We start from the raw sequence: 17,500 nt of genomic DNA, 5'->3' as shown, positions 1-17,500 counted from the left end.
CCGAGGAACCACCTCCAAGAAGAGGCTGATGAGTCGCACCAAGCCGGGAACCAAAATGGAGAACAAAGAGCTCCACGAACCAAGAAGAAGAAGCCACCACTCGCAGCTCGAGCCGAGCGACCAGCTCAACTCTCTTCCAAACAAAGCAACTCAAAGCAAAGAACTCTCCCGAGCCAAACAGAATCCGAAGGCCCACTGAACCACCAAAGCAAAAAGCCTCCTCCCGAGCCAGGCTGCAGCCGAAGCTCACTGAGCCAGCCGAAGCAAAAAGCTTCCGAAGGCCTCAACCCTAACCCAAGCCAAACAGGACCCGAAGGTCTGCTGAACGGCTACTCTCTGCCGAAGGAAAAAGCTTACTACACAACTCCTTCGAACACGAACAATGAAAAGATCTACTCTTATCCTTCTCTCGCCCTTCCCCCGCTCCCGGCGTGACTCATGACTCATGCCCTCGTGCTCCATCCCCCGCTCAGCCACGGGTGGGAGGGAGTTGTTGACATCATGAGTCACGGGACGGCAGGGTTCTTCTTGCTCTTCGCAGAAGAGGCGGAGGGATGTCTCCATTGTTCGTTCCCTAACTATTAAATCGATCCGCAGTGCATCTAATCGATTTCTGAACATTTAAACAATGGAAGATGAGCTATCTAGGGAACAAGCACTTATCGACATAGCTGACTAAAGGAGCCTGTATGTTGTGTGCAATCAAATTCCAAATTCGTAACAATTTCCATGCATTGTATAATAATTGGAATGAACCAGTTCAAAAGATACAATCGACTAAAGCAACCCACCATGGATCACATTCTCCCATTGATGGGAAAAAAAACTTTATTTGACCCCCACCATACAAAATGGCCTGTATAAAAAATGCTATACCACAATTTGAAGTGACACCCACCCTAAAACTGCTCAGGAGAGGTTGCCCTAACATAATATGCATTCAGACCTTGTATGTGGTGTGCGTTGAGCAAGACCTTATTTTAAGGCCTATATGGGAAATAGCTTCTTGACTCGTAAAAGTGTTTTGTTTTTCCAAAGATTTGAAGTTTTTTAATTAATATATACGTTTTCATGTTTCATGCAGTGAAACAGTATTGTGTGTAATTGCCTTTTAAGTTTACACATTGCAGTTCAATCAGGACTTTTAAGATACGTACATGTATCTGTAAATGCTTGTTTATGCAAAAAAGTTTAGAAAGTATACAAAAGTGTTTTGTTTTGTTCACAAAGATTTATAGTTATTGAATTAATATATACGTTTTCATGTTTTATACAGTAAAATAGTATTGGGTGAAATTGCCTTTACTTACATGTATTGCAGTTCAATCATGAAAACAATTAATAAAAAAGACTGATTATAGAATTTTGTGCATTCCTTCAATCAGTAAATTGTTGAACAAAAGGTATAACACAAGCATTATGTTTCCTTGAAAATGACAATTTGTCCTGGAAAATTCCTGGAAAACTCCTGGAATTTCATTTAGTCAGGACTGTACGAACCCTGTAGCAGGGAACCCTTCCCTCGTTTTCTACTCCCCTTCCCTCCTCTCCTCCCCCTCTCTCCTCTTTCCCCCTCACGACTAATCTCCCTCCTCTCCCTCCCCTCCCAACATCGCGTCCGACCAGATACATTTATAACGGCTATTAGAATGCATTTTTGTCTAAAATCCCCAATGTTCATCTGATTGTCTCACCTTTTGCTGCAACTGAGTCTTAAAATATATTTGCGACAACAAAAAATGAAATCAGATATCGAATTATAGTTAAGATAAAGCTGTGAGGGAGTCTGAATGGATTTTGTATTACAGGCCTTAATTTCACTAAAAATGCATTTTTGTCTAAAAACACAAATTTATCATTCAATTGTCTTCCTGTGTTTTTACAACCGAGTCTTAAACCATCTTAGTGACCATGGAAAATGAAATCAGATATCGAATTAGAGTTGAGATAAAGCTGTGAGAGAGTAAGAAAGCGCAAGCCTTACAAATGAGGCTACATACGGGACAAACAAAATGGCGACAATTTGATTTTGAAGCCCCTCCATGAATGGATAGACTGACTGGTGGCAATTATTATCGAGATTCCCCCAGAATTACGGATTGGTTAATTTCCCCAGAATTGCAGCTCTTCCATGGGTCTTAACCATGTATTCAAAAAAACTGCCGTATTTTAGTACGATTTAGAATATTCCTTCCCTCCAGTTGGTGCGACACGACACACATTTACATCGAGAGATTCGGGGTGCTCGCACAACCCACAACCCCCAGGGCTATTCATTCTTTTTTTTACGGCTGAACACCTTCCCGTACACCCCACACTCTCTCTCTCACCCCTCCCCACTTCCCAAGTGCAACCGCCAGTTTTTCAACTCAGCGGTTCAGGAGTCAATAACAGTCAAGAAAACAAACAGACACATCTCAAATTGTATACTGTATAGTATTATTTTTAGCATCATTATCTTTGAAATTTATTTCGTCATGTTGGAATATTGTATGTGATGGTATCAAAATATTGATACTTGTTTGAGATGAAGACATTTTTGTGGAATTTTTCTTTATATTATACATGTGTCTCCTTTTGAAGCTTATAAGGGTGGCTGTTGGTATGTAGCAATTGGTAGTTCTGGGTGTAATGATTCTAACCTTTTTTTCCAAGGTATTGCTTTTAATGCTGATTTCTTTGTACATTACCAGTAAATCCTTGAGACTTATTGTAATGTTTGTGTGGTGCATGTATGACGTGTGTGCAGGGTCTTTGTGAATCGTGAGGACGGCTGCTCTCTCGGAATCAGCATAATGGGAGGTCGACGTATGGGAGCACGAGTGGGTACCGGTGAGGTGATGCGGGGAATTTTTATTAAACACATCTTACCAGACTCTCCTGCTGGGCGTGCTGGGGTCTTACGGGAAGGTGACCGCATCCTTGAGGTGAGAACTGAATGATTATAAGGTGCAGGGCATCATTACCTTGGGTACTTTTTATTATTTGTGAATGGTTTAGCAATTTCTAACTTGTCAGGGTGTAGGTGAAAAAATGCTTCAACTTATGACAGATGGTTTTATAACTCCATGTAAAATTTGCTCAAATAATTGGTGCATATATGATATGTTTATGCCTGGTGTTGTCTTAATAGTTAGGGTGGTGGGCTTGGGATCCTACGTAGGATCCTGAGTTCAAATCCCCCTTGGCTGTTGAATTAATACCAGGTGGGGTTGACTCTGCCTGTCATCCTTCCGAGGTCGGCAAAATGAGTACCAGCTTGCTGGTATCCTGTGTCGGAGTGGCGACCTGTCCAGGATTGTGCCCAATAGCCAAGGAGACTGCTTAGGCAGCACCAACGCTCTGCACAGAGTATGGTCCCAATGGATGGATGGATATGATATGTTTGAGGTAATGACTTTGTAAATGCAACTGTACCAGGTTGGTGGAGTGGAGTTGGCTGGTGGAAGTCATGAGGAAGTGGTGGAAGCCATTCGTCAGGCAGCCAACCCTGTGGAGTTCTTTCTCCAGAGCTTAGTTGGACAGCAACAGGTTAGTTTTTTTTCTCTGTTGCTGTGTCTCCACTGGCAAGTTCTGAACTAGTTCATCTTGTATGATGTTTAGCTGAAACAAATTTTCCTTTCCTCATTTTCATGGAATAAGTAGAATGTAATGTCACTTGAGTTTTTCACTTTAATCAACTGACTTTATAATAACAATATAGCCGTTTATAGGGAGGGTTTAATCAGATTCCTTCCTGATATGATGCCATTTTCTTTCCAACCACACAAAAATCTCAATTTTTGACTGCACTATTTGCATCATCTCACAATGTCTCTCGGAAAAAAAAATTCAGGAAACCTTGAAAAATAAGCAGAGTGATTGATTCCAAATGGATGGCCAAACGTAAATAAATGCCAATCAAAGACTGAATTCTCCCTGGAGAGGGCTCTGCCTTACATGCCAGGATTATATTGTCATATTCATCAATTCCCGTTGCACAAACTGCACCCTCATCCTGTCTTTGCTAAGAAAGCAATGCAACCTTCTGTAAACCGGTGGATGGGTGGGACAATCGCAGCTGTAACTGTAACAAACTATCATGACCACCAAGCATGGTCAGACAAGGTAATTTATAGATGTCTTTGCAAGAACTAAGACATTATCAGGTTTGCTCAGTGCTTGTTTCCACAACACCTCAAATGTCACTTCCACACTATTTTAGGAGAAAGAGCTATTATGACTTTTATGAAATGGGAAGTAGCTGTGGCTGCCTTACCTGTTAAGCAAGGTATTACTGGGTCCATCGAGCTTATTTTGGGAGTTTTATGATCTTAAGGCACATCATGGAAGACTGAGAACTCTCGAGCGTATACGGAATTCACCAGTGATGGCCATAGCATTTGCTCAGATCTTTGTTCTTATTTATTTATTCTTCCCTGGAAGTTACCCAACATGGCCATCGTCTCCACTAAAACTCAAGAGAAGATGTGCACATGATATTTTTGGCAGGTTTGGCAGGGCCATTTTCATTGGTACAAAATTAGATTTTGTGTAATATTTGCGATTTTTGAAGCATCAAATCTGGCACAAACATTTTCCGAACTTGCAAGGAGAGACGAAGCAATTTTCCCATCTCTCGTTCTGATCCATTCTTCTTCATCTTGCTTCCAATCATCATCCGGGATCTCTGTTTATGGCAATCATTTCTCGTTCTTTTTTCTTCTTTTTTTATCCACCTTTCACCTGAAATATTATTTTGTGCCTCTCACTGTTGCCTGGACTGTGAAGGCTGGAGCAGCATGCACAAAGCCTCAACCACCACAGGCCATTAACCTAAGACGCAGCAACCCTTTTTACCAGCTTTTGTTGAAGGTTGGTGATTTTGTGTTGTTTTTTTTTGTTAAATTTTGTTTGTTTTTGCCGTGCTGTTCTTACCTTCATTTCTCTGTACATGTTAGTTTTATTGGCATGTTCCATTGGCATTTGTGGTGGCTTTTAATTGATTCCAAACTCTCCCACTCCCTGTCCCACCTTCATTTTGCATCTTAGAATTCTCCTCGATGGTTGGTTCTTTCACATGCAATTCTGGTATTAAGTAATTTTTGTATAGCTAGACTTTTCTGCTGTGACTTAATTTACTGGTAGGTTGTTCTGTTTGGTGAAAACCGATCAGATTTGCCTTGTCTGAGTAACTTTATTTCTTGCTTTGTGTTTTCAAGTTTTTGTTACTGTAAATACAACTAAAAAGGCTGTAGTGAAATGCCTTTATGCATCTACATTGGGAGGGATTTTCTTGGTACAGGAAACATTGCTTTTGTAATTAGCCTCACCTATCCCGAAAGGGACAGGATAGTGTGTTGTAATTGGTGTATCCACGTGTGTCATTCAATCTGTATGCAGGTGAACTTGAATATCGTAGCCTGGGCAGCCCTATATCTACTTTAATATTGCACCTCCAAACAGTTTGAGAAAGATGTCTCAAGTAACCATTTCGCATTTTTACATCTAATTTCACCGCAAGTTTAATTTGTACATTGAATGTGGGTTAGGACAAAGCTATCCACGCCAGTTCTTGAATGTTTATTTACCTGCCGCTGAACTTGTTGTTTAACTGTTAACTGAATAGCTGCTGTTAAAACGGCCACTAGGGTTCAAAGGGTTAAGTTATGTTGCAAGACCTTTGGGTTCAACTCGCGTGCCCAACTGGCCTGACGCACATTTCAACAATGGTGCATAACCCTGTGTATAATATGCATTATTTTAATGTCAGAGACAATTAATGCTGTGTACGTGTGCTTCTGTGTGTTGTTAAGGACCATACTCGTCTCATTGATACTCCTTATAAAGGAGGCTTATCTATATGTGATGGGTATCCTTCATGTTCACATAATAAATGAATAGTTATGTTTTACTTTAGACGGGTTATCTAGCATTCACTACATACAAACCATGATCGACATATTTGGCATGAGTTTTTGTTTTTTTTCAAAGGAACATGAAAAGCTCATGTAATGGTGTTCTATGTGTGTGAGTGAGTCTGCACTGGTTTCTAGATCTTATAACCATCCATACACCCAGGAATGACTTGCTGTTAGGAATAGATTTGCATCAATATTTTCAGTTGCACCCATGCGATGACAATGAATTTAGTTTTATGTTGTTTGGTTGTTGCTGTTGAAGTGACTATGTCTTATTGAAATTTAGTGTTTCTTGACTTTGTAGAGTTCAGTATATCTGTAGATCCATCATTGGGATAACTAGTAATATTAATGCAGTGTCTGGTTTCCAGGAGATTTTGTGACTGCACTTGCTAATGTAAACTTTTTGTCCACATGTTTTTTCAAAACTATAATTCAAATCCATTTTTTTATTTGTTGCTTATAATTCAAGCTGTGTGTCACTATTCTATATTTCTTTGCATTCTCATTTCATGTTTCTTTGGTTCTGCCTTACCAGGGAGGTGTCGAGTCGTATGCGTGTCCTCTTCAGCGTTCTCCCTCTAATCCATTCCTTAATGAACAGGTAGTATATTCAACACACCCTTTTTAATAGTTCAAATATTAGTCCTCAAATTCAGCTTGCAGGTCTGTCACATGATATATGAGTGACCCTGGACTTTAATTCTGTTTGTAATTTCAGGACCTCGAGACAAATGTTATTGAAGAACTACCTGTTGTGCCGTGCATCAGTAAGTTTCAAAATTATCAAGGGCTTCTCTTGGAACGGGAGGGTGGAACTTGCATGGAAGCCATGCAAGAGTCGTTTTGGGGAGGAAATCAACAGGAAGATGAAGGAATTGTTTCATTAAATTCCAACTGCAGGTAAAACTTACATCCTGTTATCTATGTCACATAAGGTAACATTAATACAGTGAGAATTATTGCTGATATGATGCTGTGGATATGAATTTGGTTTCTGTTGAAATTTGAGACTACATGTTATCAGTTGCGTGTTCTTTTTTAATTTTGACCTAATGTTATGCCTGGTATTAGCACAAAATGTTTCCAATACAAATCAATGAAAATATCGAATGGACAAGCACAAAATGTGGAGAAATGACCCCGAGCATGAAACCTAAACTTGCCATTGCGGATCATCAGATCATTAATTACAATAATGGACAATGTAGTCACTGAAACTTTGAATTACCTGGTGAAATAGTTCAGGATTGTACTGCGCTTTGCTGAAGGACACGATCCCAAAAATTTTGCCTTTCTTTTGGAGCCATAACTAAACACTGAGTCACAGGGGTTAATACAGAACCAGCGGTGAAAAGTATTGTGGCTCGGATCAATTGCCGAATGAAAGTACAATTGCCGATTGTCCAGTGATATCTCGCATGACGATCATGTGACATAATTGTAAGGGCGGAGAGGAGTGGGGTTCACATGCACCCAGTGAACCCCCCCTTGGATCCACCAATATACACATACGCACACGCGCACATACACACACACACACACACACACACACACACACACACACACACACACACACACACACACACACACACACACACACACACACACACTTCTGGGCCGGCAGCACTGCCTGACCCTACATCCCAATGTTCACTTTATAGCAGCCTCTGGTGGCCTTAAAGCGGACATCAAGTCCGATGTGTGAGAGCTTAAAACCTTGCTCAGATTGTGAAGCACTTACAGACAAAATTTGAGGCCTCTAGGTGCTACTGTTCGGCCATGAAAGAATAATGTAGAAATGCATAAACAAACACAAACACTTGAAAATATTGTTACGGCTGTGGAAATTCGCAATACACCATAAAGGGTCCTTAGATCAGTTATGACGCTAAGTTTATGTGCAGATAGTTCCCCACCATTGTTTAAAGGGAATTTGTGTGATTCATCAGGCTGCGACTCTTTGAGATAGCCGTTTTTCTGTTCTATCGTTATTTTGGACCGTCCGAAGACTTCAAACGAAGGCCCCGTGAAAGGCCGACAACGGCGGCGCATGAGTTTTCCCACCTTTTTTGCGGCGCCGGGGCTGACGGGAGAGGCTGCGAGAGCTTGCTGGCGATTGGTGGTTACAGGGTGTGAGGCGGCCGTGAGGAGGAGACGCCCCTTTTCGAGGAGCTTCTCGAAAGGGCTAGAGGAGAGGCGGAGCCAAAAAGGGGGTGGAGCGAAGGGGCGGAGCCCTGCACTATATAGGGCGGACCGCACGCGGGCTCGGCCTCTCTCCTGCCTGGATCATCGTGTTGGATCCTCGCTCTCTCCTGCCTGGATCATCATGTTGGATTCTTCCTCTCTCTCCTGTCTGGATGTCGTGTTTGGACTCTTCGGGCTCTGGATCGTCGTGTTTGGACTCGTCGGGCTCTGGATCGTCGAAGTGGGCTCTGGATCGTCGAAGGCTCGTCTCTCCCTCTGGGCGCCAAGTCGTGAGGGTTGCGAGCAGTGGTCCTGGGTCGAGGCGCGCACGAGAGGAGAGTGCCGGAGAGGGCTCGCCGACCGTCGCCCCTCGAGGGGTAATCAGCACGGTCTCGCGGGCCTATTCAGTCACCCACGGTCCACGGCATAAAGGTTTACGAACCCCGTCTACCCCCTTGCCTATGAGAGGGCTTTTCTTTGCTTTTGTATGACTGCTGTGGCGCCGTGTCCCTATAAGTAGACCTGTGTAAGTGCCTGTAAATTACTAATAATTATAGTCGGTGGTATTGCTTTCTGTTTGCTTGTCGCCTGTATATTGCATGACTGTATATATGTGCTTGCTATAATAAATGTCCTTGTGTGAAATGTATCCCGTTCGTCGTCTCTTTCCCCATTGAAAGTGCCATCTTGCATCACGGAAGGAATTGGTAGATGGGTGTAAGCACCCAGTAAATAGAATCACATCTGTCGAGGTCGGCGATAACACCGCTCGGTTATCCCTGAAACGCGGAACGAACCGCTTAAGTGGTTCGTGTCCAAGGCCGACCTGCGGCGAGGTACGATCGCCCGGTCGACTACTCGCGAAGGTACTTAGGTAGGTCGAATTTGGCGAGCAACCCTATCCTGCGTGGGTGGGCAATTGGCACGATCGTAGTTAGGTTAAGCCTCCACCCGTGACTGGCTCCTGGCGGAAGTTCCAGGAGGGTCACGACTGAATTGTCCGTCCGGTGGGCGACGCGGTTGCAATTGGAGTTACACAATCGCTCGCACGCCTGGCGGGCCAGAATTCGTAACAATATGTATATAGATAATTGCATGTTTATTTAAAGCACAATTGTAATGCAATTAAGGAATTAGTCACAATGTAATATTGTTACGGATCTGGCAGCCATATTGCACACAGACAGACAGCAGTCCTTAAGCTGAGTTATTTCAACAAGTATGTGTTTACAGTTAGAATCCCCCCTTTGTCTAATGGGAATTACATGTGTGCGCTACGAATAATTATTGTATAGTCAGGTTTTTACATCCTCTACATCACCAACTACAATAACAACACTGACGCCATTGCCCAAGTGCGTTCGACCACGTACGTGGGCGGAGATTTTCATCACCTCAGCTCCGACTCCACCCCTTGTCCAATCACGCACAGAGGGCGACTTTCCCACAACACCCCAGCCAATGAGCAGAGGGCGAGCACCACACGCGTGCCCCAGCCAATCGGGAGGCTGCCACGAGTCGCCTGACAACCCACCATCCAATCAGGAGGCGAGTGGTGGGGAGAAGAAGCCCCTCCCTACTCAAAAGAAGAGGAGAGTGGTTGTCTGGAGGAGAGTTGGGCAGACAAGGATCGTGGTGATAGCGTTCGGCAGACGGTGATCGTGGCGATTGTGGCGCGGTCTGTGGTTGTCGACGAGCATTCTGCAGACGGTCGTGGTCGTGACTGGAGTGGTCTGAGACAGTGGTGATCGTGGTTGAGCGGCTTCGTTCATGGGCCGTGGACTTCGGGTCCCGCCGTGATGGTTTCGGAGTCGGTGTGGCTGCATGAAGCGGACAGGTACCCCGGCCCGGCTTGACCGAGATAGACCCACGGGGTCCAGTTCTTTTGGGTGTGTGTGTGTGTGTGTGTGTGTGTGTGTGTGTGTGTGTGTGTGTGTGTGTGTGTGTGTGTGTGTGTGTGTGTGTGTGTGTGTGTGTGTGTCCGTGGGCCCCGTCTGTTAAGTAGAGCTGTTTAAGTGTCTTCTTTTCATTGTACATTGCATTTTATTCTTGATAACTCTGCTCTGTGTTCCCCTCTCGATTATTCTTTATAAATAAACCCCTGTTAAATGTTCCAGCTCGTTTCTGTGTTTCTTCGATTGGCTTAGCATGGTGCGGGTTTGAGAAATAGCGAGGCTGTAAATTGTTCATTTGGACCCAGGGGCCTTGGTGACCTCCGCTCGGGTTACACATGGTTTGGGCACGGTAACGGCTCGTTCCACTCGAGGTCCGTCGAGCGTGTGAATTCTCCGGTAGCTTTGCCCGCATGGGAAATTAGGTATATTGAAGTTTGGCAATTGACCCTACTCCACGCGGTCGAATTATTGGCGATTCATGGTCCATTAAGGGACCCGTGCCTTTCGGACTTATCCGAGAGTCATGACCTCAATTCCGGTGTGTTCGGTGGAGCCGACTCTCCTGCTCCCTCTAGCGGTCATGCTCGCCTCCGATACCCGGCCCTGCAACAATATCACTCAGTTGGGTGATCATCCCTTACATTTAAACTGGATCTCCCTCTGTATCACTGTTATGGAATCGTTTAGATTCAACCATTGGATACTTTTTCACTCACTCTTAAATAGACACGTTAAAGTTCTATATCATGTATGTTTAGCTTACATTTGTTTTTAGAGTGGGTGGTAATAAGGGAAATTGGACGTAACCTTGGTTATGATTTGTCGGCCTGATTGGCCCTAACTCGGGAGATCCCAGAAGCTGCACGGTGTTACAACTCTGTCGTATTTAAATGGGGACCTCCATGGTGATGTTGACTGAGGGATGCCAGATTAGCTTATTTGGTTGCTTACTTCTGAAATGTCTGGTCCTGGATTTATTTCCCCTGTGAAGTCAAATCTAACTAAAACTGACATCCTGGTGCTGTGTCAGAAGGGGGCGCTGAATTTTCAAGTATATGCTTCCAAGGTGACTGTCTTCTCTACAATTCGGTTGCAGACATTAAAGATCTCAGAATAATTCCTAAAAAAAGAGTAGGCCATTGCATGATGTTACCCTGACAATATACCTTGCCTATAGATTAAAGGGATTGGTAAGATGTAAATAAATGTGTTTCTGATGTTTTAATGATAGAAATGAGCAAGAACATAGATTGGTAAATTGAGAGTGAGCAGCATGTGCAGGGTCTAGCAGAGGCATGACGGGCCAAATAACCTCCTTCTGACTCTTCAAGTTCAAGGTACATCCTTGCAAGCTTAATTCGTTTTACAATAAATCTGTCCAAGTAATCTGATTCACGTTTTCCATCTTGAAACGCATTCTAGCTGTTTATACACATACACTTTATGAAGCATTTCATCCCTATTTTTGGTCCTTTTTAAACACTTCAGTCACTTTATCAATCCTCCAGCCTTCTTACTGTAATCGACATTCCCAAAGATTTAATTTATGATGATCTTGTTTTTCCCCTTGTCTGACCTGAACATGAAATTCTGTTCATCACCAGTAAGTGCCGCTTTCCATCAAGTATATTTAGCATCAAAAAGTGACTTTACTTTTGCTCACCATTGAGTATATTTTATTCCCTCCACCACAGAATGTGGGCAGAGGTTATGTTTTCACACCTGTCTGTCTATCTGTTCATCTGTTTGTCTGTGGAGCAGGATATCTCAAAAAGTTATGGACGGATCCAGATGAAATTTGGTGGGCAGGTTGGGCGTGTGACAAGGACGAACTGATTAGACTTTGGTGAAGATCCGAATACTAGAATTTCTGAAGTGGTTCTTCACCAATGAGAGATAGGGCCAAAATGATATTTAGCACAATATCTCAAAAAGTTGTGCATGGATTCGGCCAAAACTTGGTGAACAGGTTGGTGTGTGACAAGGACAAATTGATTCGATTTTGCTGAAGTTCCAGATCTGGAAAAGAGCAGTGCTGGATTAACCATTAGGCAGACAAGGCATGTGCCTTAGGGCCAGCCAAAAATTCGAGCCACAAACTTTGCGATCTAAGGTCTTGTAAACTGTAAAGCAAAGTGCCAAATCTGAACATGTTTTGTCATGCATATATTCATCCACTGCAAATTGTATAGAGGGATTAAATAAACTATTTTCTTTTCACATTAAATATTTGTCTTTTTTGTATTAAATATCTTGTTCTTGAATCAGTTCATCTTTTGTCTGGGGTCCATTTCCATGAGCCTGAAATGTAATTTAAAATTTTCAGGCCATTCTCTAAAATTTCAAAATGTGCCTTAGGGCCAGCCGAGGCTGAATCCGGCTCTGGAAAAGAGAGTTGTTTTTTTCTTTTTTTTTTCTTGAGTGATTCTTCACCATGGAGAGATGGGGGCCAAAATCGATATATAGCATGATATCTCAAAAAAGTTGTGTACAAGTTATGACAAAACTTGGTGGATGAGTTGGTTAAGTGACAAGAACAAGCCGATTTTATTTTGGTTAAGGTCCAGGTTCAGATCCGACCTATCAGTGGCATACAAAATGTAAACTGTTCAGCCTGGTGGAGGTATGTTCTCTACGGATTGAGGTTGTAGTTGTTACTGCAGTCATTCAAGGTTTCTGCCAGTTAGCGTGTTTCTCCATTTATGTGTTTTTCTTTAAAATTAGTTTACGATGAAATATTGCAGTTTTCTTTTCAGTCATGGTGTGAACATCATAGCAGCCAAATAATTTTAGAGGTGACAAGATGACCCGTGAACCGTTGGGTTCCCGTTGTGTCAGTGGTTGATAAAAAAATATCATTTCAAAAAAAAGATAGCTCCAGCGAACTATACCGCTGAGGTTGTTTGCATTGATCAAATTCTCCCGAAGAGTACTTTACTGAATCGGGAATTGATTTCTTTTATAATTTTTTTCGCTTCCCGATTTGAACGAAACTTGATACTGCACACCACAGGAGAATGGTGAGTAAGGTGGGCCGAAAAATTTTGCACTATCATGTACTGTTTTGGCTGTATTTCGGGAACATACATACATACAAGATGAGAGTTTTAGTAATATATAGATTGCACTTGATATCTGTTCATCTGCACTCATGCATCCATACTCGTGTTTGTTTTCCTTTTTCACATTGGCATGTCTGTCACCTCAAGATATGATTTTATTGTCATATTTTTCCTTATGAATGTCATCTCTGATTCTGTCTTGTTTTTCTTTGTGCTCCATGTATTAATGAAGAGGAGAAGGTGTTTCTCAGAAGATGGTATCAGAGGTGGTCTCAAAGGAAATGAATAAGGTAAACCAGAGCAGAGTGAGCTTCAGCTAAAATTGCAATGAGAGAATGTAAATGCCTTTGCTCATGAGGTAAAGTCAAAAACAATGGCTGATGGTAGTTTTCTTTCTTGTAGTCATGACCAACACCTTTCATTCTGCATATTGGAAATGCTCAAATATCTTGGGTATTTTTTAATGTCTCACTAGCAATATGGAGCACTTTGCTGCAGTTTCAGCTTCCAAGTAAGATAAATATTTTCTTAGATTGCCAAAAAACATTCTCCGAAGTGGACGTCTGCAAGAGAAATGCACTTTGTTGCTTTTTTGTTGTTGCGTTTTTGAACAAACCTTTGTGTTAATCACTTAGTCTCTTCTTGGAACTTATTTGTAAACAGAATCTTTTGGCTCGTGGAAGAGGAGAGTGATTAGAGATTGAAGGGTAACATACTGATGGTGAAGTATTCAGGGAAGCAACCAAATACAACAACAAACAGGAGAGATAGACAGAGACAGAAACTGAAAGGGTGGAGGGAACAAGACCAGAAGAGGTGATAACAAACAGAAGCCACAAACCTGTCTGCATTACTTGAATGCTATGTAAATGTTTACCAATCGCATTATCTTATAACACTTATTTCCCTTCCATGAGCTACAAATTAATGTTTACAAAAATTGGATTTATTATTATTGGTTATTTGAACATAGGCCTACCTCAAGGTATTCCCTCCTTATGAGCATGAGGATGCTCATGACAATATGTGAACATTCCTGGGTCAGAACAAACATTTGACATCAACAGGTCACCACTCCATCGCAGGGCACTCCAGGTGAGTGCAGAAATTTGAAATTTGGGTCGGTCCCAAATTTAGATATTGGCATTGCAAAAGACAAGAGATCTTTAACATCTACAAGCAAATGCTTATTAGACCGGACACCCAGCATAACGGCCATCTGGTACAAGCATTGATGTCACTGATTTTCAGGGTGACAGTTTCCAGTATCTTGAAAAAGCCTTTCCTTAAAATGTTCCTCGATTGCTTTGAGAATTTTTCTGACAACAAGACATGCATGAATTCAGACGTCTTAATTTTTTTTTTTTTTAAGGTTTATTGTATGTGCTGATAAATAAACATTGTAAATGTTGTACATAACAAATATACTGACTCGCAGGAGGATGTCACCTTTGGGGGAACTTCTTCTGCACCAATATCACCAGTTGATGTAGTGATTGGGCACGTACCAGACACGATTGCCATACCAGGTGCGGACTTATTTGTGTTCCAGTAGAACACACTTTTCTTTCTCCCTATCCTTATCTTCTCAGCTCCGGCTACTTTGTAATTTTTAACACTTAATTGCATTTTGCACGGAATGTATCACCCTGTATATGTTTGTGCATGTGTTGAAGCATAAGAATCTTCGTTGGTAAATTTGAATGTTGGTAAATCTCTTAATTGTCTGAATTTGGATTTGTTTCTTCGTGAGGTCAAGTCCAACAAACTGTCATGATATGGTGATAGTGTCACTTGCTTCACTGTGGCTTTGGCTTTTCTTTGGAAGAGACTGTTCAAGCTCACCTCGAGTGTGTACATAAACATCCCATGGCATGTTTTGCAAGATTAGGCCATTGGGCTTTCAAAATGACTACATCGACCATTCCATGATTTATGCATGTTGAGATTCAAAATGAAGTAATATTTCAGAAAGATAATTATTTAATGCAGTGGAAAAAAATTAACACAAGTAAGGCCGAAATGTTACTTAAACTTGGCTGACCACATTCACTTCTTTAAATTCCGCTTTTGAAATAAGACAATTTTCCCACCTCGGGTCTGATGCTATCAGACATTAAAATGCTGCAGTGTTGTTGCCTTGCAATTTCTTACACTCAATGCTCAGTGCTTCACCAACAGCACATCGTAATACATTGTAGCATAGCCGTCATAGATGGTCCACAGAATTAATCCACTTGTCTTAACAAGAGTTTACTGCATAAACGTATCTATGTTCAATATGTTGAGCTTGTTCCACCTTGGTTACACTTTTTTGATGGAGAGTTTTCTCTTGACCTCATTTCTATCCAAAACATGGATGCCAATCATTTTGCATGCACTTCTATAATGTAACTTTTGATATCACATACTGTGTTGATTTGTTCTTTTTGTGTATATAAAAATACACTCATGGATTTTCCTGTGTATATCTGGCAAATTATTTCTGTGAAAGCTCCTCCGTGAGCCTTAGGTCATGGTTGAAATTTATATATATATATATATATATATATATATATATATATATATATATATATATATATATATATGTGTATGTATATATGTGTATGTATATATGTGTATGTATATATGTATGTATGTATGTATATATGTGTATGTATATATGTATGTATGTCTATATATATATGTATATGTATGTATGTCTATGTATATATATGTATATATATATATATATATATATATATATATATATATATATATGTATATATATATATGTATATATGTATATGTATATATATATATATATATATATATATATATGTATATATATATATATATATATATATATATATATATATATAATATATATATATGTATATATATGTATATATATATATATATATATATATATATATATATATATATATATATATATATATATATATATATATATATATATATTCTTTTTCGATCAAATTCCACATTTTGGAACAAGGAGCTAAAGTTGTAGAAAAATATAACACTAACTGGTTGTATCCTCGAGCACGTAATCTGCATTACAATAGTGCAACCATGTGGAACCACCCCAAGTTCCGAGGGCGTTGAAACAGTTATTGAAACAAGATACGAGTAAAATCTTCCAAGAAATGCCTTTTTTTCCAAGACATGTTATAATCATATGGAATTAGCAAGGAAAATATTTCCTTACCAACTATGTCGTTGAAAAATAAAAAGCCTGCATTTCTTCAATAATTGTATCCTGTTTCGATTACCTTTGCGTGCCGAACATTCATTAGAATAAACTTTTGCTTCAATTGTGATTCCCAAAATTGTTTTGTTTATCAATTGTAAAGCCTCATTTGTGATCGTCATTCATCAATTCAATAGGTAGACATGAGGGGCATGCTAAAGTGACTTCAAAATATCTTCTCAACTTTCCAGGAAGGGCTATCGTCTCAGCCCTTGTTTGTTTCACTTTGCTATATTTATATCTCTTTGAATGTGTTTCTCTAACATCCTGAAAGTCTACTCGATCTATTTGTATTAAAGATGGCTAGTTGTGTGCTCATTAACTGCATCGATAGACTCGTAAATTAATTTTGTATTTTGCATATATGTATATGTATGTTTATGTTTATGTATATGTATATGTATATGTATATGTATATATATATATATATATATATATATATGTATGTATATATATATATATATATATATTTTTATATATATATATATATATATATATATATATATATATATATATATATATATATATGTATATGTATGTTTATGCATATATATATATTTATATATATATATATATATATATATATATATATATATATATATATATACATACATGTATATGTTTATATATTACAGTATATATCGTCGACCGAGAATTAACAGGGTCCAACTACACTTTTTTAAAGTTTGAGAAAAATGAAATCAAAAATTCAACGTAGGAATTGCTGCTATCTCATAACATTTTATTTTCATATCGTGTGCTACATAACAGGTACAAAGAAAGGTAACATAAAATAATCTTACTTAGTTTCCTCTGTTGCCCTTCTACATGGACTTCTTCGAAATTTGAATTAAATGTCAGATAGACCCTGTTAATTCTCGGTCGACGATATATACTATGTATATATGTATATATATATATATATATATATATATATATATATATATATATATATATATGTATATATATATATATATATATATATATATATATATGTATATATGAGCCTGGTGTTGGTGCAGTGGTTAGGGCAGCGGCTTGGGATCCAAAAGGTCCTGAGTTCAAGCCCCGTTGGGCCACTGAATTAATACACCAGGGGGTTGACTCAGCCTGTCATCCTTCCGAGGTCGGCGAAATGAGTACCAGTATACTGGGCCGGTGTATACCCCGGTTAAAATAGGTGTACCATATCCCTGTGTCGTAAGA

General features: G+C 40.1%; 1 protein-coding gene and 1 long non-coding RNA gene across 7 annotated transcripts in view; one reads left to right on the top strand and one right to left on the bottom strand.

Annotated features, from left to right (window-relative positions):
- LOC147032941 (uncharacterized) overlaps positions 1-17,500 on the bottom strand; it is a 143,099-nt gene that overhangs the window by 56,437 nt on the left and 69,162 nt on the right. The window lies entirely within an intron of this gene.
- Positions 1-17,500, top strand: part of LOC147032942 (multiple PDZ domain protein-like) — a 239,163-nt gene that overhangs the window by 160,105 nt on the left and 61,558 nt on the right. For 5 of the 6 annotated variants that reach the window (XM_085870979.1, XM_085870976.1, XM_085870978.1 and 2 more), the window contains 7 exons: positions 2,750-2,927; positions 3,421-3,531; positions 4,771-4,854; positions 6,439-6,504; positions 6,622-6,803; positions 13,277-13,334; positions 14,483-14,573. In XM_085870979.1, coding sequence (XP_085727105.1) covers positions 2,750-2,927; positions 3,421-3,531; positions 4,771-4,854; positions 6,439-6,504; positions 6,622-6,803; positions 13,277-13,334; positions 14,483-14,573 — 770 coding nt within the window. The remainder of the gene's footprint in view (positions 1-2,749; positions 2,928-3,420; positions 3,532-4,770; positions 4,855-6,438; positions 6,505-6,621; positions 6,804-13,276; positions 13,335-14,482; positions 14,574-17,500) is intronic. The other variant, XM_085870977.1, reaches the window with a different exon arrangement.

The sequence above is a fragment of the Eptatretus burgeri genome, chromosome 2 (assembly GCF_056783735.1).
Source record: "Eptatretus burgeri isolate ZD-2024b chromosome 2, Ebu_testis_v1, whole genome shotgun sequence".
NCBI lineage: Eukaryota > Metazoa > Chordata > Myxini > Myxiniformes > Myxinidae > Eptatretus > Eptatretus burgeri.
This window is presented reverse-complemented; position numbering and strand designations above follow the sequence as displayed.